This window comes from Trametes versicolor (genome assembly GCF_000271585.1).
Source record: "Trametes versicolor FP-101664 SS1 unplaced genomic scaffold TRAVEscaffold_6, whole genome shotgun sequence".
Classification (NCBI taxonomy): domain Eukaryota; kingdom Fungi; phylum Basidiomycota; class Agaricomycetes; order Polyporales; family Polyporaceae; genus Trametes; species Trametes versicolor.
The window spans coordinates 2909048-2934059 of NW_007360326.1; the positions used below are offsets into that span (position 1 = coordinate 2909048).

Sequence of the window (25012 nt, forward strand, 5' to 3'; positions counted from 1 at the left end):
CATTGGTTGTGAATAGTGCGAGCCTTCCTGCCGCGAGCCGTTGAATACGGTAAGTGGATCCGATCGACATGATCACCCACACCGTTTACTCGATAACAAACGCACTATAACAGCTTATACACATCACTGTACACATAATACCTGATATTATAGATAAACAAAACGCATACCTCACGCGCCATCCACCTGCACTGTCCGGTCAAGCGAAACGCCGTCAACCACGGTGCGACCCCCGGCGGCGACGTTTTTCTTGGTGGCACAAGATAGAGCGTATCCACACGGTATCCGCAGATGGAAAGATAGCGTGGCACACCAGTCTATAGGGTGGCCCACTGCTGCTTGTCCAGGAGTGCTTGTTCCGATCGTCGCATCGCGCTGCTTGAAAGGCAAGTTTACTCAATAACGCTCTCATGTTCTCTCCTTACGGTATTGGGACGTCATAGATAGTATCCAGGTCCGCCAATCTCAATGAATGTTCACGAGTCAAGTTGTGCATGCCGCCCTCTGGTGGCAAGGCAACCTCGGAAGGAGACTAAATACCACTGCCATCTGAATGCAGCAAACGCCGCCTGCAGTCGTAATCGCCACCCTCTAAGGATACCTATATAAAGGGTGCTGCATCGCTCAAATCCAGACGCATTCGACGACTAGCCACTAGTACTCAAGCTCATCAGCGCGACACTACTCCTCTGATTCCGCCATGTCGATCTCGCCCCAAGCCCGAGATTTCATCATCACGCCTCAACTCTTTACCCCGAGTGAGGAGCGAGAAGAATACCTGGACGAAGACAAGGATGGGCAAAGCTATCACGGTACGCCGCCTTCTCGGCACTCGCTATGTTCTCGTCGTCTTGTCTGACGATTCATATTTCCCTTCGGGAACGCAAGACCTGGCTAGAGCGATAGCTGTAGCAGTGAGTTTACGTGGTCACAACGCACCTCCCCTACTCTGTCAATATTGACGTATTCATCAATTCTATCAGAAATCGTCCGAGCCTAGGTACACGATTGTGAATCTTGCAGAATTGCGGGCACTGGACAGGGAAGCGGGTGCATCCCAAACGACGACGAATACACTAGCCAAGATTAAGACGGAACAACTGGCCCCTGGAGATTCGGTACGGGAGTCGATACAGGATATGGCAGATACGATATCCTTGTATATCCCGTCGTTGTCTCGCCACCATGGCTGACATTGCTCATCATTGTTGTTTTATCTCTTTCAGGGAGCTCGGTAAAATCAAGGCGGCAATCGAGCAAATAATCCTGAAGGCCCAGATCTACACTCCACGCACCGAGCCCGCTGCAAAGCCAGTTTTTGGATTGCATCGTCGTAACACGCGCCGTCCCCAACGCAGGAACACCGAGCCTGTGCCGACAATCGACACCGAGCCTCCGGCAACTCATAGTACGCACCCGGATACTGCTGGCGCACGGTAAGCTATTGGTCACGGAGGACGTCTTGCGTCAACTGTATTGACAGCGCCCTTCAGAGTCGATGACAACACCTCCGCCGGCCATGTGAGTGACTGAAGGATTCCCGTTTCTTCGTATGCGCCGCTCCGCCTCGTCTTCCTGTTTGTCTGTATCTTCGTCGAGTACTTGATCGCTTTGTACAACGTATCTAATATGTCACCGAACTCTGCACGTTGCATTTTCCTGGTCTTTTGGCGGCCCTTCCCATTATGTTTCATAGCACCCGCATAAATCCGCGGAGTCACTCAGGCATTTGGCGACCCGCCGCGCACCCAAGGGATCCAATGTAGACATCTGCGTCGCGAGCATGGCTTATGCTATACTCGACATTGCTTTGGAGCCTTGCAAGGTGGCCGTGTGCACATACTACATAGCATAGAAAGGTCGGAACAGTCGATACACTCGGAATCTACAAAGTCATCCCGACGATGCTTGGGATCTTACTGACACATTCGGAACATCCACAAGGGCGGTACACGAATAATATTCGAGACATACTGGATAGGGCGACCCCGTCAAGAAAATCAGAGCGCGCGGCGCCCACCAGGACCTGACTCCTCCGATTCGCCACCATGGGTTGGGCCCTCCACGGATTCACCGGACTCGCCTTCTCCCTCGGTGTCTCGGGTGACGTGCCCATTGTGAGCGTCCGCGGTAGGCGTTGTGTCCTGCAAAGTGATAGGCTGCCTCATAGTGGCGCCGCCTCGCGGAAGGTACCCTCCGTCATCGCCGGAGTCGCGGTCCTGCTTGTCGTCCATCTCATTACCCGTGCCATCTCCCTGGGGCACGGTGGCGTTGACCAGGCTGAGGCTGTCTGAGGGTCGGAGGTAAGCACCCAGCTTACACTTACAATAGCGGCGCGCGCGGACGGCTTCCGGCAACTCACTCGGCGATTTCTGGACGTCGCCCTCCAGGCCCTTCGGCGCGGCATCTGGGGTATGTATGGTGGGGGACAACTGTGGGCTAGGTCCATTCCCGGCGTGACTGTGGGTGTACCAGAAAACGGATATTGGAGATGCTCGGGACTTGTGGCGTCGGTCAAACACTCACGACGCCGACTCTTCGTCCGGGTTCCCTGATGTCTCGTTGCCCGTGGGAAACAAAGGTTGTAAAGCAGGGCGAGGGGTGGCAGGCAGCGGGAGGCTGGGAACTGCCAGCGGCTCGCCTTTGGTGGTAGGAAGTTGCGGCATACGGGATAGCGTGGTCAGGTCAAATGTGAATACTGAGGTCGAGTACCGCAGGGCGCGCATTATATAGTGATATCCAGGGGCGTGTGGCCTTGACGCATCGTTGCGTGCGTTGTCCTCGCCGCTTGCCGCTCGTGCCCCATGCAGAGTGCGCCGCGCATGACGCCGGTGGCTGCCTGCAGAATAGAATGAGTTCGACGCGACCCCACGGACGGCCCATCAGCAAGACGGACTTGCCGTGTATGTCACAATAACGGTTCGCATTGGGAGGTTTCCGTGAGCGGAGCGAGTACGAATATGGAAGGAGGCAATGCGCCTCAGAGCGACGCTGATGAAGGGCGCTGTTCGTGGCATCTTGGTGTTCCGCCCCTTTATAACAGGCTGAGGAGCAACTGGGCCCCAGGAAGGCGCGGTACAGGATCGGCGAGGCGCTCCGGATGGCGAGAAGCCTTCCACGAGTTGATACGATGGATTTGGTTTAGGTCCAATACCCAAATCCGAACACGTCTCCTCTCGTGCAGTGGCACCGTGACCTGGAAAGGCGAGATCAGCGGTGCATATTTGAACAAAACGCACCACAAAATGGGGGACCTAGTGAGACATACGGCTTAGGAAGGTTCCGGTTGTCGCAGCGCAGTGCTGTGCGTGCCCGTTCGAGTTGGGCGTACTTTCCCGGTATGGGATCTGTTTCGGGGTGAGCGATTGAAAAGGAAGGATGCATGTATTGGGGCGACGCTGCGCGATAGGGATGATAGAACGGGTGAGAAAGGACGCGTAAGTGTATTGTGGCGGCCCATCGCACAGTGACCCTCTCCGCCCCGTTCTCACCAAGTGAACTAGCGCGAATGCTGGTATGAGGTATATTCACTGGTTTGTACGATGGCGTCGTGTATTTAGAGCACGTGTTCAAAGCGACGGAACAAGAGGTCGCTTCAGGATGAAAAAGACGGACGCTGAGTCGATATTCTTTGGAATGAAAACATGTACAAGTACCGTGTGCACATGCGGTGACCATCCACACGGGGCGGCGTGTTAGCCGAGGGAACTAGAGTGTCTCACCGTCATCACCACCTTGTCCTTCCTGGCCATCGCGTTCGGCGTTCGTGGCGGATGAAGCAGAGTTGTCTGTGCCTTCTCGGCTCCGTTCGCTCCCGGCATTTCTGCTGCCGCCGCGGGTGGCAGTCGAGGGTCGAGCTTCTGTGGCCGGCTCAGAGTCTCGCAGAGTGGCGGCGGGCTGTTCTGAACCTCCACTCAGAGCGTGCCCTTCATCGCTGGGATCACTGTCGTGCACGTATCCACCGGCGTCGTTGTCGTCTGTCGAGAAGGCGGCGCTGTTGGAGAAGGATATGCTTGCTGCGATAACTTGAATAAGTATGACCATGAGTACTGAGTTCGGGGCGTCAGCGCAAAGCTCGCAGCAGGATAACGAGGATGACTTACGGTGATGATAAGCAGTCGCCGTGCGCGAGGTATCCTGGTAAGCTTCCTCAGAAGTGATGCGCAAGGAGAGAAGGCTCCTCGGGACAGCCTGCAGGCCGCGCTCGCTCTCAGGGATGTAAACGAGGCTGTATCTGAATACAGGTGAGATGAATGCACGCGAACCCTTGTGTTTAAGGAGCTCACGCTGGTGCCGCTTCGTCCGAGTATGCCGCCACCGACGATTCTGAGAGCGTACGCGAAACGATCGGGGCGTTGTCCGCAGGAGACGACCGCGGGCGGTCGTTGGCATAGTCGGTCGGGTGTGGACGCGAAAACTGCGACATGGCGGTTTAGCGTGGGGCTGGCGAAGAGTTGAGGTGGGAGTGTCGGATGTCGACTGAGGGCTAATTGTATTTCTCGAGTTGGGGATGGGCTGGGAGAGCGTTATATAGCGTGGTCAGTGGGGATGTGACGACCATCGCCCTCGCGGTGGGCTGCGCGAAGTGGGCTGCAAAGTCACCTGCATCGAGGTAGATGATGGCATGCCTCGTGCGTGGTGGCCTGTAGAAAGGAAATGTTCAGTCAGCGTATGATCGGCGGGGAGATTCTGCGGGAGATGCGCACCTTCCAAGTAAGACGCAAATGCGGCCGGTGCCGTGAGGCGTCCTGTACTACTGGAGTGGGAAACCCCTGATCTATGTCGCATAGGACTGTTTGAGGGCGGTCTTCGTGTCATCTTGACACCCTCATCCTGACTGTTACAGAAAGATCCACAGGCGGAAAGCATGGCGCATGGGCGGCGCGAGGTTTTGGTTGTCTGGACACTTGATTTTGGTAAACGGTTCAGAACACTGCATTGCCGATGTGGTTTGACTTACGGACAAGTAGTTTTGAGAGTTGATCGTAGATCGCTGGTGGGCCATCGCGAGCGGGAGTTTCGGTCGCGGACGGGAGAGGTGGGAGCACGGGTGGGAGTTGTGCGAGAGTGAGTAGCGAGCGGACGGTAGAGGCGAATGTGGTAGGCGCCTAATCGCCTTATATGGTATTTCTCGTCATTTCGGGTCAAAATATTGGCCCGCACGAGTGCGCTGGGCCTGCGCGTTCGCCACCTGTTCTGTTCAGTGTTCACCTCTCTGCTATAGACCGCCAACATGTTGTGCAACATTGAGACTCTAGGGAACCCTATTCTCCCTGAAGAGCTCGCCGCACTCCGCCTCACGCTGCCCGACTTGCAAGGCAGGGCCTTACTTGGTGAGTAAGAGCCGTCTGACGGTCTGCAGCAACTTTGATCCTAGGCCTCATCGATTGCAACCACTCCGGGCGGGTAGCTGTGCGCGTGCACACCGACCAGGTGCACTTCATCAAAATGGGAAATTGGGACTATATCAACTGGGAATTCTATATGTACTCCTACGTGCAACGCGCCTGCCAGTTCCCCGTCATCTGCGAAAGGCACATAGATTTTGGTGCTGGGGCGAGTAGCCACGCGCTGGTCTTGCACAAGGTCGTGTGCTTCAACATCGAAAAATTCCGATTCCACAAAGAATCGGTCTTGCCTTGGTCTTGCCTATGAGAAATGGATCGGTCACGTGAATCCAGGCGAACCCGGCTTCGTCCGTGGGTTTCCGTAATTTTCCATCACTTGAGGGCGCTTGTATCAGCTTGCCTTTGTTTGTCCTTTGTGGCGTCTGCACCTCGCAACACGGACGCGACTTCGTCGACTTTTCAGTATCGTCCCCCTTGTTCATGAATTCACCTGGACGTCTCCACAAAGTATTTCTTGCGCTTCGATATCCATACCGATGGCCTACAGACGCTGCCAGAGCTGATAAGCTGTAAGTGCCTTGCCAGCGTTATCCCCTCGTATCGAGCAGCGGTGTCTGATTCGGTTTGCTTGTCCGCAGGAATTCAACGCGTCGAGAATATGTATTCGGATCGATACGTGGCCGCGGACTTCATTCCGCCGTGCGACTCGTTCGCTCGTTGTGTGAGCTGACTGCAGCTGCATATTGTATGGTAGTGGTGGACTACACTCCCCCGCGCCCGCGTTCGCACTCCACTGAGCCCCGAGCTCGTGCAAGCTAACCTTTTATATTTCTGTCGCTGTTTCTCTGGAGCGTTTCTCAGCCCGTTGAAAGCTTTGGCAAGCTCGCTGTTTTGTCTTCCTGCCGACTGCCACATTCAGGCTTGGTTGCACGCTCAAACTGACCACCCGTCAGCGCTCCGCATGCATTCTTCTCGTGCGTGTAGGTGTTTAATCTTAGTCTCACCTATCTCAAGCAATGATATAATGACATGCGCAGTGCGCGGCTCAGCGTCTCCAACCTGCACGCGACTTTCAGCTCGTGTACATATATCATTGCGATTGTAAGCCTTGCTGGATCCGCCCGCGTCCCGCTCCTCTCCACGATACTCCTGGTGTGCTGCATGCTAGAAGCGGAAGTCATGATCGGATTAGCGCGCGAGTACAACGTATCTTCCACCGACGAGTATGGCGCGGTACTCTGGTATGCATCCACCTCTCTCATTGGGTGTACGAAGCTGTGCCTCTGTCCTGCAATGTGCCAGCGTCCTGAACGGCTGTGAAGTTGTTATCCTGTCATATGTAGTATAACACGCAGTCAATCGTATTATAAGTGACAAATGTAATCTGCAGTACCTAGACTAGTGGGATCGGATCTGGTGTGCGAAGCATCGCCGTTCACCCTCAAGTCAAGGGACTGCCGTGAGTCCGGCTTCTATTTTTTTTAATTCTCTCCTCCGAGTCTCATTCGCTCCCTTCAGCATCAGTTCTCTTTACAAACGGACCGTTTCCTTACAATATCGTAGCGTGGTGCGCCAAACGGCTGGTACGATTACCATTCCATATGTCTTGTTATAGTACTTTTAACAAGTCCGTGGTAACTCCTAGATTCTGGCGTTGGAGAAACTGCACCAACAGGACGTTCTCCATTGCGATATCCGTCCAGGGAACGTTGGCGTTACACGCTCGTGGTCCGTCTGGGAGACCATCCTGGAAGGGAAGACAGTCGTCGAGCCCATCAGACCCGTGTTCATTGACTACCAATGGGCACGCATGAGCGGCTTTCATTCCAAGGTCGCTGAAGGGGCGTCTATTTTGTGCTGGGCCTATGCATCGGACAGAGCGCTTCGTCTGGAAGGTACGTCTCGTTCATGACATTGCGCGTATAGTCGTTTATGCGGAGTGCAGCGCCGTACTCTGACGTGTATGACGTCGAATCACTCTCGTACGTGCTTCTCGCCCTTCGGATGGGCAGCCATCCCCCTTGGTTCGCGGAAGTCAAATCTCGATCTCTGGTGTGGAAGACTTCGAAAACTACTCAGCGATCCTCCAGATTCGAGATATCGCGCTCGACACCATGTCCTCGGAGGCTGAGGTGGAACCCGAACTGCTGGCATTCATACATCATGCTAGGCACCTTTCGCCTACCGAGGCTATCGACTACACGTGGTGGGCGGATGTGTTCGATGTTACAGTATCCCCGGAAGAGCTCGAGCATTTCTTCTACGGACGTTAATCCCGTGTTTGTAAGTTTCGAGTCTCGCCCTGCTCTGCATAGATATCCTGCCGTTTTGCTGCTCCACGTAGTGATGTGTCCTCCCTGCCTCGTTCTCATTCACGACTTTCATGCACCTTATCATCTCATACGACTACGCTGCGGGATTGCTCTTGCCAGTATGTTCAAGGCTCCTGCACGTTTACGCCGCTGACCTCGACCAGGGTGCACACTGTGGGAAGGATTGACACCTGTTAGAGGTGTATAGAACACCTCCGCCCCCAAAAAAGGTGTTTCAAACACTGAAAAGGGGCACACCTCTAATAATTGTATGATATAAGTAGGTGTTTCAAACACCTTTTACCGCTGTCTGTGCGTTGAGGTGTTCTGCACGCCTCTTATATTCACATTTTGCTGAGGTGTTCTCCACAGCGACAGCACCAAGAGGCGTTTTCCACAGCTCTTCAAACTACCTGCGTCGAACCTGCAGTCCATGCGAATGCTAGATCAATTTCTCGTCGCCCTCAGAATTAGCAGTGTCGCGTCCATGCGCACGCCCACCGCCTCGACCGAACCATCCTCCTTCGCCTATGCACGCTCCCGCGCTCCTACAACGCAAATCAAGTCTTGGTGGCTTCGTGACGCACCAGTCTGGTACGCCTCTGTATGCGCGCTATTCAAAACCAAACCGACACGGCAACGGGAATTATGGGCCCACCGGCATAAATCGTTTGCGCGACGATGCGACACTACTTGCGGAGGTCGTTTCCTTCGACTGGCCACAGCTTCAAAGAGCCGTACTACAGCCCTCAGCCCCACACGCGCGAGAGTTGCGCAGCCAAAGGTGGTTTCTTTTGGACGCAGACATAGCTCTTCGTCGCCTTCAGATAATTTGAAACAATATTACTCACCTGCGAAACCTGAAGCTATGACACGGCCGGCGCGAGCGCGGCGTAAAGCGCAAACATGTCATCCCATGCTGCTATGCCGTGTCGCCCTCTTGGCGCGTCGCATGCGCCACCCGTCGCGCTGCCTTGAGTGCACAAACATTGCACATCTCAGATTTCAGTGAACGAGCGGATTCCTGACTTACCAGAACTTAGCCTGATGCCCCGCTCGGATGTGAAGCCAGTGCCGCAATGTCCCATACGAGTCATACGGCTCTATTGCCATGGGCACTGCGCCAGGTCTAGTTGCATAGGAAATTCAGACATGTTTGTCTTGCATAACGGGTCCCAGAGAAACAGAAAAATAGAGATACACAAGGGGCCAGAGAGAGCAAGAAAGGGAGAAGAGGGCGACGGGCTGAGACGGCGATCCGGGCGTCTATGCGTGTTTCTATATTAGGAAGGAAATCGCGATGACGTCATTAGCAACTTGGCGAAAACGCTCCCTCCGGTCGTCTTGCATCTTGACCTCGAACCACGATGATCCCTCTGCGCGCTGTGCTTGTCCGCTATGAAACTCAGATCTCAAGCTCTGGCCACTAGCTTCCTTGAACTACCCTCTAGGTAGCTTACTCAGTTATGTGTCATGGGTTTGCATGCTGGGCGTCGCGATGCGGGGACGGCATACAGTGAGTGTATGTGTCGATATATGCTCCTGGTGTCCTGCTCGTACTTGTGCTTGTGTTTTATCTGCAACCATTCCCTTTTGGTCTCCTAGGCGCGTCTTTGTCATCTCTCCTCGTATTCGCTCTACTGACCCTGTCATTATAGTGTCTACGCAACCGGGTCCTCCAGAATATGGCAGCTCCCGTCTTTACTGCCACCCGTCAAAGGTGCAGTTTCGTTTGTGCTCTTCGTGCTTTATTTTTTTGTCACCCTTCCATCTTTCTGCTGCGCCCTGTCTCGCTATGCCCACCAAGCTCCGATTCCTTCACACGACAACCCCCTTCCATCTGTGCTCATGCCTCTGCGCCTGACCTGCTATCCGCCCTACTTCGCGCTGCTGAAGCTCTGCCTACTCGCCGCTGTCTTGGTGCTTCTAACACGTTTTATTCTCCTCTCACACACTCTGTAGCTCGTGCTTCCTCGGCCCCGTTAGGTCCCTTACGGCGATAGCGTCTAGAAGGACATTCAAACCTGCTCTTACAGGTGCGTTCTTGCGTCGCTCTGTCAGGGCTTGGAAAATGTGGGGATAGGGCACAGAAGGCAAGGGATGAGGGGTTGTGCGACGAGGGAGTCTAGTACGGGCAGTAAGGCGCGTTCAGTCGCATTTACGGTCCACGCTGAGTATGTCGCACTTGCTCGCGTTGTCTCGCGGTCATGGCACACGTGTCGTATGCGTTCGCGGTGCTTGTGCCATTCGTAGTCGCGTCGCGTCGCGTTCGGATACGCACGGTCGCGCTCATGTCGCGTTCGGTCGCGCGGTCGCAGCGCTCATGTCGCGTGCGGTTGCCGCGGCCATGTCGCGTGCGGTCGCGCTCGTGTCAGTCAGCACCGTGCTCATTCCAGTCCGCCTCACGCTCGCTCATTCGGATGGGCGCGCTGTGCTGGCACTGCCCAGCGGTTTGCGAGGCCGTATATGCATGTAAAGGGCCCGTACGTAAATGTAGCAATAAGAAAATCATAATTAGCAAACATATACAGTGTGCATTACAGCGGTTGCGAGCGTTTTAAACATGTCAAGGCATTGTAGTTCACATTGATTTTGTCCGTTGGGAACAGCTCGGACCACCGTTCAAAACACCTCGCCCAATAGTGTCCGAAACACCTCTAAAAATAGTTATAGAAGCTGTTGTACACGTCGGGAGCAGGTGTGCAAAACACCTAAACATGCACACATGAGGTGTTCTGCACATTTATTCTCGACACCGCCCAAAAATGTCCGGAACACCTCTTTCGGTCGTTCCATCGTAGCTGTGCCCAACACCTCCAAAAAATGTGGATCCTTCCCACAGTGTGCACAGCCCAGGAGCATCCCGAGCTGCCGGAGCCCGAGCGATGACTCTACCTGCAGACGCGCTCCGCCGGAATCTGAATGCCGGCATACACACGACGTCTATATGTGCTACGCAACGAGGACGGGAGAACGCGTGCGATCAAGAGAAGGCCTCGCTCGACGCCGGCACGCAGTCCGCTCGAATTCGCCTCGAGCCCATCGCCGAATTCTTCAGCAGCGCGCAGTAGCTTTCTTCGCAAGAATCAGAGCCAGTCGTTCCGCTTGTGCTAATTAACCTTGCGCTGTGGTCGCGCGCGCTCAGCGCTCAGCGCTGAACCATAGACTGCGCGGGTTTAAGTTTGACCTCGGCGTACCTGGGCGCGACTAGTACCACATCCTCGTCTCCTCGCCCTTCTTCTCTAATGCGTTTACAGTGACAGATGTGCGGGCTCCTGTAGAGGTATATACTCGTGAGTGACATTCTACGTATCTGTGGAGCGTGATGTCTCACAGTCTCGACCACAGTGCTCGGGGCCGTAGGACCGACAGGACGCGCGTTGATGACAAGCGGCTGTTCTTCCGGTTTCACCACTCCTCCTGCTGGAAGGTCCGTGCATGAGCTGGACGACGCCATCCGCGAACGCTCCGCGTCCTTGGCCCGCTCAGCACGGCGACCGGCCTCGCGACACTTGCGGTCGGCCTCCGCTAGGACAGCTATGTCCGGCCCACCCAAGACCTGTCAGCGCAGAGTTACTGACGTCTAGAGTATCAACTCACCGAAGACGAGGTCCGGGTCGCGGAAGTACTTCTCCCCCTCTTCCCGGGGCATCTTTGTGAGGTCGCCGACGTGCACCGTCCTCGTGTGCGCCCGACTTCCGATTCCTCTGCTAGACGAGATCGTGACGGAGGTGGAGAGACCGTAGTGCTTCGAGCGGGTGCCGCGCCCGCGCCCACGGCCGGACGGTTCCTTCGGCATCCTTGGTTATCTGGGGCGTCGTAACTGGGAGAGTCTGTCGAGAGCGGAGGATGCAGAAAAGTCAGGATCTGGCGTCTGGAAACTTGTGGGGACGAAGAATCAACTTACGGCAGGGATCAAGATCTCGTCCGAGTCGCTTGCAATCCTCTTGACTGCGGATCGACGAGCGCGGCCGCAAGCTTAGTTCGCATCTCCGACCCGAGCCTGCTCAGTAAGTAGCAGTAAGTAGAGGCATTCTGACGACCAGTCTCGTACAAGGCCTTCATAATGGCCTGGTGTCATAGAGAGGTATGGACGAGACTTGCAATTGTGTACCATGTCCGAGTACGACCAGTTGTTACGCTCTGCAGACTTTGCAGTGAAAGTCGGGAAGAGGGCGCGGGTTCATGTCTACCGAACGAGACGCCAAACCAGCACGACGAAGACGGACGTAGGATAGACTGTGGGATAACAGCATGTACAAGTATACACCGTACCCGCGTGCGGTGATCACTTACGCGAGCGTGTACAATCAGGGTAACTACAGTGCCTTACTGTCATCGTTCGATGACATGCAGTTGCCTGTGCGCACCGAGGTCCGTTCGCCCTTGGGCTTTCCACCGCGGTTGGTCGAAATACGAGTTTCTGCGGCCGCCTCGGAGCCTCGCGCAGCAGCCGGCTGCTCCGTAGACCCCGACAGGGCATCTCGTTTATAGTTGGCGTCATTGTGCATGATCCAACCCGTGTTCGAGTCGGTGATGCCACGGTTTGGGAAGTTGTCGAGCATCAAGCGCGTGGTGCGTACCCCTGCGCTAAGCGATTCGAGTACTGAAAATGAGACGTAAGCTGAAGCTCGCGATGGGGCTCTGGACGAAGACGCACGTTGTTGGTGGGCAAGCACCCTCGGGTCGTTCGGTTTTAGTATGGGTTCAGCACCGTGCGGAGTCTCCTGGCGAGTCTTCTCAGGCTTTGGCCGCCACGGAGGGCTCCACGTGAGCCTGCGGATCGTCTCTGAGCGGCGGTTGCTCTCATTATGTGGAATGGGTGTATCGCTGAAGACGGGTGAGGTGCATATACGGACCCTCGTACTAGAGAAACTCACCCCAGGGAGCCGTCCGAGTTCGCCACGGACGAGTCCGACGGCGCGTGCGAATCGGCCGAGGGGCTGCTCATAGGAGACAGGCAGGTGTCGGTGCCCGCGGTCCGTGAATGCGAAGGCTGCGACATGGAGACTTAAGGCGATCCACTGTTGATGTGCGAATATCGAGTGTTGAGTGTCGAGTGTTGGTGAGGGGGCGTTGCAGCCTCGGAAGGAGTGCCTTATATAGCGCGGTCGATGGGGGTGCATGGATCACCATCCTCACTACCTGCTGTGCAAATGGTATTGTAGAGGTCGCTCTGCATTGGGGCGAATGGTTGTGGTGGACGGTTGATCAGCTCGTGGAAACCTGCGAAAGTGGCGCACTTGCTAGTCCGACGCGGATACCTCTGGTGTTATTATGCCTGCAAGACCGGAACGAGGAGATCGTCGGAAAGAGGAGGCTGGAAGTAGAATAGGACTGATGGAGGGCGGTCTTCGGCGCTTTCGACGCCCTTCTCTTTATTGTAAAAGAAGGAGCCACATTCGGGCCGTTTGAAGGGCGGCGTGAGGCTGTGGTCGGTTCGAGGGGATTTGTTATCTCATGGACCTTGAAGCTTGACGCTTGAAGTCCCACAAGACAATTGCGTGCATAGCTTGATCTGGCAACAGAGGTGATCAGCGGCTGATCGTACATCGGCGATAATAACACAGGACGAGCGCGGCTGCATCTGTGTGCTTTCATCGTTCAGATGACGGACCCTCTGTACGTGGTATAAACACTGAATACTGAGAGGTGAGGACGCACGTACCTGTAGATCCTGCATGATAGGGACGATGGAGTGGACGCGAATGGTTAGTGCTCAAGTGCATGTGGCGTGAACCTCACAAAGAGAGGGCGCGTGGCCACAGCAACGAGATAACGCGCCGTCTTAGGGCGAAAACGATGAACGCAGTCTCGATTACGAATCAAACCAAGTACAAAATGCCGCACGCGACTACTGCAGCAATCACGTACGGGGGTGTGGCAGCCGAACGACCGACGACGTACCCCCATCTAGGCGGGGCGCCTCGGACTTCTGTACGCCACCTTCGCCATCTTTCACGGACGAGCTGGACTTGCCTTTTGCCCTTTTACCCCTGGTTCGAATCGGCTTGCGGAGAGCGGGCATGGCATCCGCGAAACGAGTGTCTGCGACCGGCGCGGGGACTTGCGGCGCGGGGACGCGCTGCAGCGTGTTCGCATAGACAGCACCACTGCCTTGGGTATCATCCGTCGACGCGTCGCCACCACGGTTCTGGAGCGCAGGGTGATTACGCTGTATCACAACGTCGGCGTAGCTACGCGGCTCCATGGGTGCTGAGGATAGCGTGAGCTTGTGTGGCGCAGCAAATGGTGTAGGACACAACACACGTACCTGGGCTCGTGCTGGGGGGCATCTTCACGCGAGATTCTTGTGCAATGGGTAATCGAGTGCGGAGCGACCCGAAGTCGGGCGAGCGCGCGGGCTGGGTGCAGGGACGCCTGTGGGTCGTTCTGATGAATGCTCAGGTTCTATCGCACTAAGACAACTTACTCTGAGGACTCTTTGCCCGAGTTCGAGGTTGCCGCGGACGATGCGGACGTCGTGCGCACAACGGTCGGAAGGTCGCTCGGCGGAGGTGGCGGAGAGGAAGCGCCTGCGGGCACGGCTTGTGTGCGTGGAAGCTGCTGCATCTTCACTGAGTGGATTTTGGGGCGGGGCGGGGCGGGGACTGTCGTGGCGAGCGGGTACTTGCACGGATGAGCCTTCGAGCATTTGCGGAGACGCGTTATATGTCGGAGTCGACGGGGACGTGGCGAACAGGATTGCCGCATGCGGGAAAGGTGGCATTCAGAGCTCGCCGCGCAATCATGATCAGAGGATGGCGAGAGGCACTAGCCCGTGGCGGCCTGCGGAAAAGGGAGGAGAGTGTGTGGGCGGCGCGGAACGCTCGCGCAGCATACGCACCTTCCTAGTATCGACAAGAACGTGGCTGGCGTTGTGAGGCGTTCCAGAGAGGAGTGAGTCAGATCTAGGGAAGAGGTGACTTGATAGATGTGACTGAAGAAGGGCGTTCTTCGCGATACCTCGTCGCCCCCCTTTAGGAGAAAGACTAGGATGGAGGGGCGTGAAGCCCCGGGCGGCGAGGCGAATTAACCACGCGCTGGCCGGGGCGCGCGGGCGTCGCGTTCGCCACCCTCGCAAACGCTTGACACACCGGGTTACGCCTGTAGTAAGCAGTATTGCCTACGGCAGCCCATACGTCCCATGGTAAATTAGGCGACACGTACTCACTTTTCGGCGTAGCTGTAGCCTGGCATCGGTACGCCGAAGCGCCCTGCTGCACTTGGAGAAGGTGGCATTCGGAGTCACCGTGTATTCTGAGAGTGGCAAGAGGCAATAGCCCGTGGCAACCTGCGGAAAAGGAAGGTGCTTGAAAAGGTATGGGCAGCGCGGAACGCGCGTGAAGGATATGCACCTTCCTGATATGATACTAACACGGTTATTGTGAGGCGGTCAAGAGTAGAGTGAGTCAGATCTGGAAACGCGGTGTGGAGGAGACTGATGGAGGGCGTTCTTCGTAGTCGTTAGAGCCTCCTTCCATTATGGGAGAAACTACAAACGAGAGGCGTGAAGGCCCGGCGGGCGGCGAGGCGCATTAATCACGCGCCAGCTGTAGCGCGTGGGGGTCGCGTTCGCCACCCTCGCAGACATGAACGCGTGTGAGGGCGCTTTCCCCGCGCTGTTGAGATGGCGCGGAGCACGTTCGGAGTCCCGGACGTTGCCTGCGGAGACGAGGCAAGGGTGAGCATAGGAACATACAGTGTGGAAGCGAGTGGACCTACTTTGGCTGGAGTACCGGGTTCCCAGAGGCGACTCGAGAGTTGGACTGATGGCCTATATGGGGATGCAAGGTCACGCGAGTTTGCAGGGTTTTGAGATAGTGTGCATGTGGGTTCGAGAGGAGTGTAAAGGAGGCATCAGTATCCGACCGGGCGCGGGCTGCTATGAGGCGGGGATCTGAAGCCCTGGAAACGCGAGATACGTAGCGCGAGGGCGCGGTCATAGTGTGGCCTTGCGAGTCGTGGACGCTCTATATGGCCAAACTCCTGGACCCACCTTCGCGGAAAGCGTCCACGGGGTGGCCATCCTCTTTGCGCTGACCGCGCATGGTGAAGACTGCGCAGGTCCCCCGCGTTATGTATCGCGCCATCGGTCAGGTTCTTCGCGCAAAGATCACATTCGCCGGCGTATACGACAGGTACAGCGGGAAGACTGGTCCCGGCGACTGGATCGAACACGAGAACACGAGGAGTCATGAACGTCACCGGCGTAGTCCAGAGCGAGGAGTGCAGGACAGGTTCGCAAGGGGAACGCAGTTTGGGCACATGGGGGAGCGCAGTATAGCCACACGGGAGAACCGCAGAGGGTAGGCACAGGCGCGGTGCCGCGAAGTATGGGCGCAGAAGACGCGAAGCACCAAGAGAGCATGCGGAGGGGTGCGACCCCGGGGCTGGATGCAATACCGCTCGCTGCATCAGCTGCTCCTCCCGTCCATAATGAAGAACGCACGACGAGCACGTCGAGCCCCAGAGCGGACGCTGTAAGACGTACGAGAATGCGCGAATAGACTCCAGCTAATCTGGTGGGATCTGCCCAGACGAGAATAGCGGGCGAGCGTGAGCACAGGCACTCAGAACCCCGCTCTGTGAAGTCAGACGTCGAGCGCAGAGAGGTGAGCACGAGCAGGCCGGAGATAGAGGTGGTGTGGGGGGAGAGCAGCGGGGGAGCGCATGGACGGAAGACAAGACGCGCTTCTGCAGGCATGTGCACCGGCCACACCCAACACTCGTGCCGGCGCCTCTCCACCTCTCTCCTCAAAACCCGTCCACATCTCCCCGTACGTCCCCACAACCGTCTCCTCGCCTCGCCCTCACTCACCGAAACACACCCACATCCTCTGTTACCCGCGCTCACAGTCGCGATGTCCGAGAAAGTCGACGCGCCCACGTCCTCCGACGCCTCCCTCGCCAAGGGCGGCGACCCGTCCCAGGGCCCGAAGGCGATCATCAAGAACGTCGACATGTCCGAGGACATGCAGCAGGAGGCCGTCGACGTCGCCCACGCCGCGCTCGAGAAGTACAACATCGAGAAGGACATCGCTGCCCAGATCAAGAAGGAGTTCGACAAGCGCCACGGGCCCACCTGGCACGTCGTCGTCGGCAAGAACTTTGGCTCGTATGTTACCCATGGTGAGTTGTCTTTCTTTGCGCGTTGTTGGGGAGGGGGTGCGTCGTGGGGGGAGCGGACGCGGACTGGAGTGTGCGGGGCGTGTGGATTGGTGCTGACTGGTTGTGCGCGCAGAAACGAAGCACTTCATCTACTTCTACATCGGCACCCTCGCCATCCTCATCTGGAAGTCATAGGACGCTCTCTTCGCTGGAGCGTCGCAGGAGGTCCGCAAAGTTGTACCAGGGGTTAGCAGGTCCGGGGCTCGCACGCCAATACCACACACACACGCATCATCACCACCAATCACCACCATCGCGCGCGATCACCCACCCCGTCCGTGTCGTATATGAACCGTCGTCGTGCGCTGTATACATCTTCTTTCTTTGCTGTCTGTCCGCCGACTGAGACTGCAATCGCGTGGAAGCGCCCAGGTATGTGGGTTGTTACGTATGCGCCGCTCATTCTCGTTCCTCGCAGTATGGTGAAGGCGTACGCGCGTCCTCGGTCAATACGAGCTCGCCTTTCAGGTTGGGCGTTATTGACCTCGCTATGGTACGTTCCGTTATGCATCAGATGTGTTCAACTCCAGTCTATTCGGCTGTGGCGAATGCGCTCCCGCCCTGCTGCGCCAGCATATAAAATGCGGCCTCCCTTCCTCGGTCGACGGCATCTGCACTCGCACACCCTCTCTCTACTTCACTATCACAGCATCCTTCAACTTCGTCCAACATGACCCACCCTTACGAACACCCGAAGGAGAAGGCGAAGGCCCCTCCCTGCGCGTCCTCGTCCACGGCCACGCTCGTGGCGAACAGCAGCTTCTCAAAGTCCACAATCACGCTTGTGGGGGGCAGCGACTTCTCGGCGTCCAAATCCATGCTTGTGGCGGAAGAGAAGGGGAAGACTCCTCTCTCAGCGTTCCGGTCTACGTCCACGCTCGTGGAGGACGAGACGAAGAAGATCTTTTCGTGCGCGTTGGTGGCGGAAGAGAAGGAGAAGGGCCCTCCCTCCGCATCCTGGTCCACGGCCACGGCGGACAAGCGCTTTTCAGCGTCCACATCCACGCTCGTGGAAGACGAGACAAAGAAGATTTTTTCGTCCGCGTTTGTGGCGGAAGAGAAGGAGAAGGATCCTCCCTCTGCGTCCGCGCACGCGTCCACATCGGACACCGGCCCCCAAAGTCGCGCGCCTGCCGCCGCTGGGGCCATAGGTAAAGCCAAGGGTCGGAGGTAAGCAATTCGAGTGCGCAGTGTAGACGTTTTTTTCAGTCCTTCTACAGTGACATCCATGGTTGCTATGACGTGTACAAGACCGTGTTGGACGGGCTGAGCAACAACAGCCCTGCAAACAAACAGGAAGGGTTGCTGGTACTACCCCCCTCCGCCGTGACAGTGTTTGAACGTCTGGATAAATCGGCGTCATGGACGGTGTTGGATGGCCCCGACAGTATTGCAGAAAGTACGTTGGCTTTCAACCTTTTCGTCCGTGCATTCGCTGAAATTGCACGTGAGAGGACGTTCCCCGCATGCTTGAGGCCTCCTACCCGGAAACTGCGGATTCGAGGTTCAGAGCGCAGGCCAGCATTGCCCATCGAGTGTGGGGACGAGAAGGCTTAGGCGGTGTTGGGACTGGTGACGTTCGCGTGGCTGATGCCAGACAGACCTCGCGACCCTCAGGGAAGCGGTCGTCTGGAGGATCTTGCACGGACTGAATCCATCTCATCATAGCAATTGCCCTCTTGTTCTCCGTTCGTGATTTGAATTGACGTTGTGTATGCTTTTCGGGTTGGGACCGACTGTGAAGTCTACGCGCAGTGTTGCTCTCGATCGAGAGTATGGGCCGCGCACACACGTCTGCGCGTCCTTGCGAAGGGTGAGTGCGGCCGAGTTGGATCTTCAGTGTATCGAACGCTAACTTTGGCTGTAGGACTCGCGCCGCGGGTTTACAAGGGAGCACGCGGTCGCGCGTCCATAATCGCCATCATGCTATGCTCTTGGGGGCGGTTTATGAGTGCCTGGACGTCTGTTGACACGTTTCGCGTCTTCCTCAATCACCAAGAAGTGAGTAGATATGTGTGCAACTACGTATGGATCGCTCACTATATGCCCTCGCAGTGATAACTATTTGCATGTTGTCGTGTGCACACGCCAATACCGATAGCGATGACGACGCCTCATCTCGAAGCTCGAGCATAATGCGTATGTTTCGCGATTCACTTTCCCTCGGCATCCGTTTTATTCACGGCGCGCGGTATTAGCCACTCCCGTATTGACCCCTCTATGCGCGAAAGTTCTGTGTGTACCGTGCCGCACCCGCCGTGGTGAATGGCCTCGCACTCCCGTTTCCGAACGCTGATTGATGTTCCTCGCCGCAGAGCCCATCCGCCTATAGTGCCGCTCGCCGCCGAGTCTACGTGCAATGCCTCTTTATGTAGTCTACTCGAAGGTGGCTAATACGAAGGAGACCTGGATAGCCACCGCCGCTCGTGCTACGCGCGTATAAAAGACGTTTCGCGCGGGGATATAGCCACTGTCGTTAAGTCTCCCCCGTGCTCTGCTCTGCGACCTGCCTCACCATGCGTCTCTTAGGTCGCACGAAGTCGCCTTCGCAAGATTCGAAAGCGTGGACGAACGCCCGTGCCTCCTCGCCCCCCGAGCGCTGTCCTCCGCCCAAATTACCTTTCAAGGAACCCGGCGCGCGGCACAGAGGGCGCAGGATGCAGGAATATATCTTCACCGAAGATGACGAGGCAGATATCAGGAAGTATAGCGAACAGGCTCGGGATCTTCGGGAACAGAGGCAGCGCACAGCTATGGAAGGCCTCCCCGCGTCTGCCACTACGAGCCAGTCTATGCAGGGAGGTGGGGTTTATGCGGGCGAAGATGAACGCTCGTATGGCGGCCCTCCAGTTCAACGTACATTATGTGAGTTCGCACTTACCCCCTTGTGTTATGCGTTCGCTGAGGCTATTCGCCAGTTCTTTCGCGGTCACTCTACCGCAAAGGGGAGCCCAATGCCGGGACGCCTCATGCCCTTGACTCTCAGCTAGTTTCTCGCAGCAGAATCGAAAAGGTCTGGGAGGATCAGGGTGCCCGAGATGGGGCTGACTCCAGCGACGGCGAGAACTCGTTCGAAACCGCCGCCGAGGGCGATATGCCCGGCGATGACCCAACTGTCGACGGAACGGGTCATCGCGCAGACGAGAAACGGCACGAGCGATAGCATGTATTCTTGTGTTGGGTTGTATCCATTATCGAGGAATGCTGCGCGGCGTATGTATTGTTGTCCTTCGATTACTCGACTTCGATCGCTAAGAAGCGCACAGGTATATGGGTCATCATGTATGCGTCGCTGATTACTCTGTTTCCTCGCAGTCTGTGGCCACTGATTGAACACGTACGCGCGTCCCCGGTCGATACGAGCAGTCTTTTGAGCTGGATATCATAATGCGCAGACGTCGCCACGGTACGTTTTCCCTTCTATTCAGCTAGAGTCTATCCGCCTGTGGCGGATGCGCCCCCGCCCCGTGTCAGCATTTAAGACGCGGCCTGCTCTCTTCATCTAGCAGTATCCGCATCCACACACCATCGCTTTATCCCGCCTTGAACGCTCTATCCATCTACTTCACCTACCATGACCCAACTTAAAGAGACTCCGGAGAACGCGAAGGCCCCTCCCTCTACGTCCACGCCCGCGGCGGACAGCGGCTCCCCAAGTGGCGCGCCTCTTACTGCTGGGGCTACGGCTGAGCCCAAGGGACTGTGGTAAGCGCTCCGAGCATCTTGCGTTTCCATTCTTCTGAACCTTTTCCTCAGCGCCGCCCTCGCTTCCGAAAGCGGGGAGGAGGCTGCGCTCATCGAGCAGATTGGTGGCTTGACGGTCACGCGGACCTCGAGAACGGTACGTCTTGCCGCTGCTACGATCTTTGAGGTCTGCGCTCACGCTATGTGTATCGTCGACGTAGGTCCCTGGTGATAGGACGTGTATGTGCTTTCAGTCCGTTGTAACCTCTGCTTACCGAGGTCGCTCGTTAGGTATCGTCCGTCACGTCAGTCGCAATGAAGAAGCCTCCCGCCCCCAGGGAGCTACCGGCTCCAAGAAGACATCCTCGGAATCGGGTCCGCTGCCAAGCACGACAAGGGTGGGGACAAGCAGGATCGCGTCGGTTACGAAGATGACAAGTTTTTCCCCGCTCAGTCTTGGTGAACGGTCTGTGAGACGGACCTCGCGTCGACTGAAGATTATCTGTTCAGTAGCTCTCGCCCCTCGGGCCCTGTCTCCTGTTTGCGATCCGAATCCGAATTGATCTTGTGTATATGCCCGTGGGTTGTCTTGTGTGGGGCTAGTGCCGTCGCTCGGGTTGTTGGGCGGCGGCAGCGTCTACGCGCCTTCGCGAAGGTGAGTGCGCGCGAATGGCATGCCGACGACGTTAATAATGTTTGTAGGACTCGCACCGCCGGCGTGCAAGTTCCTGGTGGACGCATGGATGCGTTTCGCGTCTTCTTCAGTCGTCGAAAAGCTCCCAGGTATGTCCTCGTAGCGACTACGGTGCCGTGTCGTGTGCGCACGATGAGTCTTCTCTGCGCTGGGGCGTAGTGCTCATGCTTCGCCACCGTATCTCATTCTTCGCCACCGTATCTCATTCGACATTCGTCTTACTCGTTTACTTGCTGCGGCATCGGTTTCGTTCGCAGCACCTTGTGCCGCTCACTTCACTGGATCGCTTCTGTGGTGAACAACTGTCGTACACATCGCCTTTGGGCCGACCATACCGCGTTGCGTGCAGAGTGGGTTCTTGTGCTGCACGCCTTTTCTTCGAACGCTGATTCATGTCCATCGCCGCAGGTCTCATCCGACTATTGTGCCACTAGCCGCCTGCTCGTCTATGCGCAACGACTCTTTGTGGTCTACGCGGAGTGGCGGGTACGAGTACTACGGACGCTTCGATAACCACTACACCTCGGACGACGCGCGCATATAAGGCGGTCGCGCGACGATACGTGGGCTGCCGCTGAGCATCTCCTTCGTTCTCTTTTGAGATCTCCTTCACAATGTCTAACTCAGATCGCATGATGACGCCCCCAAGCACTCCGGGGCCGTCGACGAACGCTCGTGCCTCCCCGTCCTCCTCGCGTACCCCACCCCCTAAATTGCGCCTGAAGGATAAGGAAACAACGCCATCGCGGCTCGCTCACCTCGTTCTCAATCTCCTGTTTCCGGACAACAGCGCCTTCGTCTTCAGCGAAGAAGACGAGGCGGAGTTCAGGTGGTACAGCCAACATAACCGAGACCTTCAGGAGCGGAGGGCTAGACTCGAACGCGAGACGACAGAAGACGATCCTGCGCTTGCGAATACGAGCCAGTCCGTGCACATGGGCGCGCGTCCCGCGGAAGTCGCTCAAGACATGTACAACAGGCCTCCGGTCCGACGTACACCGCGTGAGTTCGCACTCGCTTCCTTGTGTTCTGTGTCCTGTGTTCGCTGACAGCCATGCACCAGTTCTTCGTCGCCCGCTTCACCGCAGATACAGATCAAAGGGCGGGGCGGGGCGTGAAGCAACTGGCCTTGCGTTGCCTTCCCTCGGGCGCATCGACGAGGTTGGGGAGGACGAGGATGCGCGGGATGGGACTGTCTCCAGCGACGACGGAAAGACGATCCAAACCGCCTCCGAGGACGTTACATCTAGGGGGTCGCCGGCGTCCGACGGAGCTCCTCGCGCGGATGCGCCACGACGTCCGCGGTAGTATCTTGTTCCGCTATGGTGTTGTCGAGGGTGTTTATGCATGCTTGACGCTTATGTTCTTTTACGAGGACGGTCCGATGCGCTGCCGAGGGTCTCGCGTCTCGTCCTGGGACGCGTGTCCCTGCGCGTCCCGGCGATTGAAGGTGAATACGGGCTGTTCTAGTACTCTGCGAGCCTCTGAAGGCTCATTTCGGGTGTAGGGGTCATGCTCTGTGTTGACGAGCGTTCATAAAGGGCAGACGGCAGCGCTCACCATCCCGAAGCTAGGACCTCTACCTGGCTTCGCGCCGCATCTAACAACAAGTTGCGGCGTGAGGCGCGAAGTGTACCTGCGCACCGTCGATGCGTCTGCGTCACTGCACGTCGCTCGCTCGTTGTGGCGCTCGTAGCGGTATGGCCATCTGTTCAATGCGCACGCATGGTCTGCCAAGCCGAGCGAGAGTCCTGCTATGAGCTTGGGCTTAGTGCATAGACGTTGCCACGGTACGTTTCCTATTGTACTTCACCTTGGCTCGTCCATTCGCCTCCCGCAGTCGCGCTTTGACACTGAGAGGGCATATAAGCCGCGGGTTTGAATCCCCCTCGTCATCCTGCAAACAGTCCACATCCACCCACTCTCGTGCTCTACTTCGCGCTCTTCTCGCACTGACCCAAGCATGTCGACCTCAGCCACCAAGACCACGCTCGGCGAGGCGCCGCAAGCGTCGGACAAGGCCAGTCCCTCCGCGATGCAAGCGAACCTCGGCTCCCCGAGTGGTGCGCCTCGCGTAGTGCGAATCGCGGCAGTGGGGGAGCATATAAGGTGAGTCCCGCGAGTGCGTGGCCGCGTTTACGCTCGTCAACCGTCCCTTTCAGGGGCTACCTCGCGCCGGACGACGCCGTTGGGATCGCGCCAGCCAAGCATTCGAGGGTGCTGCCCGTGCCTGTGAAAGCGGGGCCGCAGAAGACGGTACGTTCTCGGGCCACCATATTCGGGGGCTCTGAGCCGACGCTGATGGACTCATGTAGGTCGTAGTGACCAGAGGCGCTGATAGCGCTCCTGAGATGACGGGTATGTACGCTCCTCGCCGTCGTGGTCTGTGTGCTGAAGCCACCCAATAGGTACCGTGTGCCGTGTACCGGACGTGCGTCCTGGTGCGGAGAAGCCATCCGCGATGCCGGCAGAGCTCTTCCAGTATGTCGAGGTCCAACTGAAGCGCGCGCAGCTCAAGCCCAAAGCTGCGCGAATGCGGCCTAAGCGCAAGGTTCAGCGCGGGCAGAACGTCTCTGACTCTGGCGAAGAAGGGTACGTCACCGCTGAAGAGGGCCACGAGTCGACAACGAAGCGATGATGCTATAGATCGCACGTCGAGTGAAGCCTTGTCTTGATAGCACGCGTTCTCCTGTACTCGTCCTGTAGCTCATATAGATGTTGTGCCTTTTGGGTCGCGGCCGAACATGTCTGCGCCTGGCGTCGCTGCTCGAGCTCCAGCACGCAGTTCTGGTCTACGGGCCCCGATTGGGCCTAGTATGCGCGGGCGGTATCCTCTGCAGGCGTTGAGCTGGTTTGGACTCTAAAACAGTGCCGCGGACGCGCTGTGCTTCAAAGTACGGACGTGCCCTTGGGACCGTCGTCCTTGAACTGTTGTGTGCCAGGACTCTGTCAGTCGTTGCTTCGTGACACAACTACACGGCTCACACAGTGCGACGTTATTGAGAAGGGCTGTGCTCGTGTGCCGTCCCCCGACGTGTACGCCACAGTATCCGAGTTCGTTGGAGGCGTGCACCAAGTACTGGCCCTTGCGTCTTGTATCCCTGTGCAATGCCATCCGTCTGTCTCGAGGGACAATCCCGCGCAGCGCTTCAGCGCTGTTGAAACGCGATTGTGCTGAAGATCCCTTCGGGCTGTCGTCCTCTTGTCTGGGTGACTAACGTTCGCCAGTGCGCCGCGCCCGTCTGCCCCTCGGTCGCGTCCTGCATCGATACTGCACGAGTGGATACTGCACGAGTGGATGCAGGCGGCGTCGTCTGTGCTTGTTGTTGACGTTCGAGCTCGAGTGCCGTGACGCGGCTGTGTCGCCTGCCCCGACGAAGGTGTGCCCGCGTCAGTATGATCGTTTGCGGGGCGGCGAACGCTCACTTTGTCTATAGAACATGCGTGGCAAGCTTGCAATGTTCCTGGTGGAGTACGGCCACTTGCCATGAGCACTGGTTTTGAGTAGTATTTTGGAGTCTGTCGCTGCTTCGCATCACATCATGGTATCGCGACTCACCCAGCGCGGTCTTGTGGTATATGCGATCTATTGCACGCCGACCCTATGTGTGCGGGATGGCATAGTGTCACGTGGGAAAGCCTATCCCTCGCCATGCGTCGGCGAGCCGAAATGTGAAAGCGCCGACTGCTTGTTGTCTTCTTCTAGCGGATTCCGTGCCCCGGCGCATCGCTCCCGGTGGCCAGCTTCAAACTATACGAAGGTCAGCATTATCCGCGCTGGGCGTCGGCGGCAGCTGGTGTAA

At 57.0% G+C, this 25012-nt stretch overlaps 11 protein-coding genes across 11 annotated transcripts; 7 read left to right on the forward strand and 4 right to left on the reverse strand.

Annotated features, from left to right (window-relative positions):
• Positions 1-700: 700 nt before the first annotated feature.
• On the forward strand, positions 701-1533 carry TRAVEDRAFT_48158 (uncharacterized protein; the record flags this gene model as incomplete). The annotated part of the gene is made up of 5 exons (XM_008040299.1): positions 701-812; positions 889-914; positions 984-1159; positions 1227-1436; positions 1494-1533. 5 exons carry the CDS (start codon positions 701-703, stop codon positions 1531-1533), a joined length of 564 nt encoding a protein of 187 aa, XP_008038490.1.
• A 467-nt stretch (positions 1534-2000) lies between these two features.
• On the reverse strand, positions 2001-2726 carry TRAVEDRAFT_20825 (uncharacterized protein; the record flags this gene model as incomplete). Its single annotated transcript, XM_008039959.1, has 3 exons — positions 2001-2290; positions 2327-2460; positions 2527-2726. The coding sequence occupies 3 exons, from the start codon at positions 2724-2726 to the stop codon at positions 2001-2003; spliced, it is 624 nt and encodes a 207-aa protein (XP_008038150.1).
• A 982-nt stretch (positions 2727-3708) lies between these two features.
• TRAVEDRAFT_20826 (uncharacterized protein) lies at positions 3709-4426 on the reverse strand (the record flags this gene model as incomplete). The annotated part of the gene is made up of 3 exons (XM_008039960.1): positions 3709-4016; positions 4104-4234; positions 4287-4426. The coding sequence occupies 3 exons, from the start codon at positions 4424-4426 to the stop codon at positions 3709-3711; spliced, it is 579 nt and encodes a 192-aa protein (XP_008038151.1).
• Positions 4427-5233: 807 nt separating this feature from the next.
• On the forward strand, positions 5234-7621 carry TRAVEDRAFT_48160 (uncharacterized protein; the record flags this gene model as incomplete). The annotated part of the gene is made up of 5 exons (XM_008040300.1): positions 5234-5333; positions 6912-6931; positions 6994-7243; positions 7294-7330; positions 7384-7621. 5 exons carry the CDS (start codon positions 5234-5236, stop codon positions 7619-7621), a joined length of 645 nt encoding a protein of 214 aa, XP_008038491.1.
• A 3246-nt stretch (positions 7622-10867) lies between these two features.
• TRAVEDRAFT_20827 (uncharacterized protein) lies at positions 10868-12665 on the reverse strand (the record flags this gene model as incomplete). Its single annotated transcript, XM_008039961.1, has 5 exons — positions 10868-10935; positions 11261-11450; positions 12031-12245; positions 12321-12436; positions 12541-12665. 5 exons carry the CDS (start codon positions 12663-12665, stop codon positions 10868-10870), a joined length of 714 nt encoding a protein of 237 aa, XP_008038152.1.
• Positions 12666-13113: 448 nt separating this feature from the next.
• Positions 13114-14233, reverse strand: TRAVEDRAFT_20828 (uncharacterized protein; the record flags this gene model as incomplete). Its single annotated transcript, XM_008039962.1, has 5 exons — positions 13114-13178; positions 13329-13337; positions 13568-13876; positions 13935-14041; positions 14094-14233. 5 exons carry the CDS (start codon positions 14231-14233, stop codon positions 13114-13116), a joined length of 630 nt encoding a protein of 209 aa, XP_008038153.1.
• A 2190-nt stretch (positions 14234-16423) lies between these two features.
• Positions 16424-17151, forward strand: TRAVEDRAFT_29343 (dynein light chain). Its single transcript, XM_008040038.1, has 2 exons — positions 16424-16792; positions 16905-17151. Exons 1-2 carry the CDS (start codon positions 16525-16527, stop codon positions 16964-16966), a joined length of 330 nt encoding a protein of 109 aa, XP_008038229.1. The 5' UTR covers positions 16424-16524; the 3' UTR covers positions 16967-17151.
• A 350-nt stretch (positions 17152-17501) lies between these two features.
• Positions 17502-19994, forward strand: TRAVEDRAFT_48165 (uncharacterized protein; the record flags this gene model as incomplete). The annotated part of the gene is made up of 4 exons (XM_008040301.1): positions 17502-18001; positions 18052-18230; positions 19361-19696; positions 19750-19994. The coding sequence occupies 4 exons, from the start codon at positions 17502-17504 to the stop codon at positions 19992-19994; spliced, it is 1260 nt and encodes a 419-aa protein (XP_008038492.1).
• Positions 19995-20405: 411 nt separating this feature from the next.
• TRAVEDRAFT_20831 (uncharacterized protein) lies at positions 20406-20978 on the forward strand (the record flags this gene model as incomplete). Its single annotated transcript, XM_008039963.1, has 4 exons — positions 20406-20536; positions 20588-20672; positions 20737-20755; positions 20854-20978. 4 exons carry the CDS (start codon positions 20406-20408, stop codon positions 20976-20978), a joined length of 360 nt encoding a protein of 119 aa, XP_008038154.1.
• Positions 20979-21823: 845 nt separating this feature from the next.
• TRAVEDRAFT_48167 (uncharacterized protein) lies at positions 21824-22517 on the forward strand (the record flags this gene model as incomplete). The annotated part of the gene is made up of 2 exons (XM_008040302.1): positions 21824-22211; positions 22273-22517. The coding sequence occupies 2 exons, from the start codon at positions 21824-21826 to the stop codon at positions 22515-22517; spliced, it is 633 nt and encodes a 210-aa protein (XP_008038493.1).
• Positions 22518-23172: 655 nt separating this feature from the next.
• On the forward strand, positions 23173-24700 carry TRAVEDRAFT_20832 (uncharacterized protein; the record flags this gene model as incomplete). The annotated part of the gene is made up of 8 exons (XM_008039964.1): positions 23173-23318; positions 23372-23465; positions 23525-23567; positions 23618-23801; positions 23925-24023; positions 24079-24103; positions 24199-24285; positions 24647-24700. 8 exons carry the CDS (start codon positions 23173-23175, stop codon positions 24698-24700), a joined length of 732 nt encoding a protein of 243 aa, XP_008038155.1.
• Positions 24701-25012: the final 312 nt, after the last annotated feature.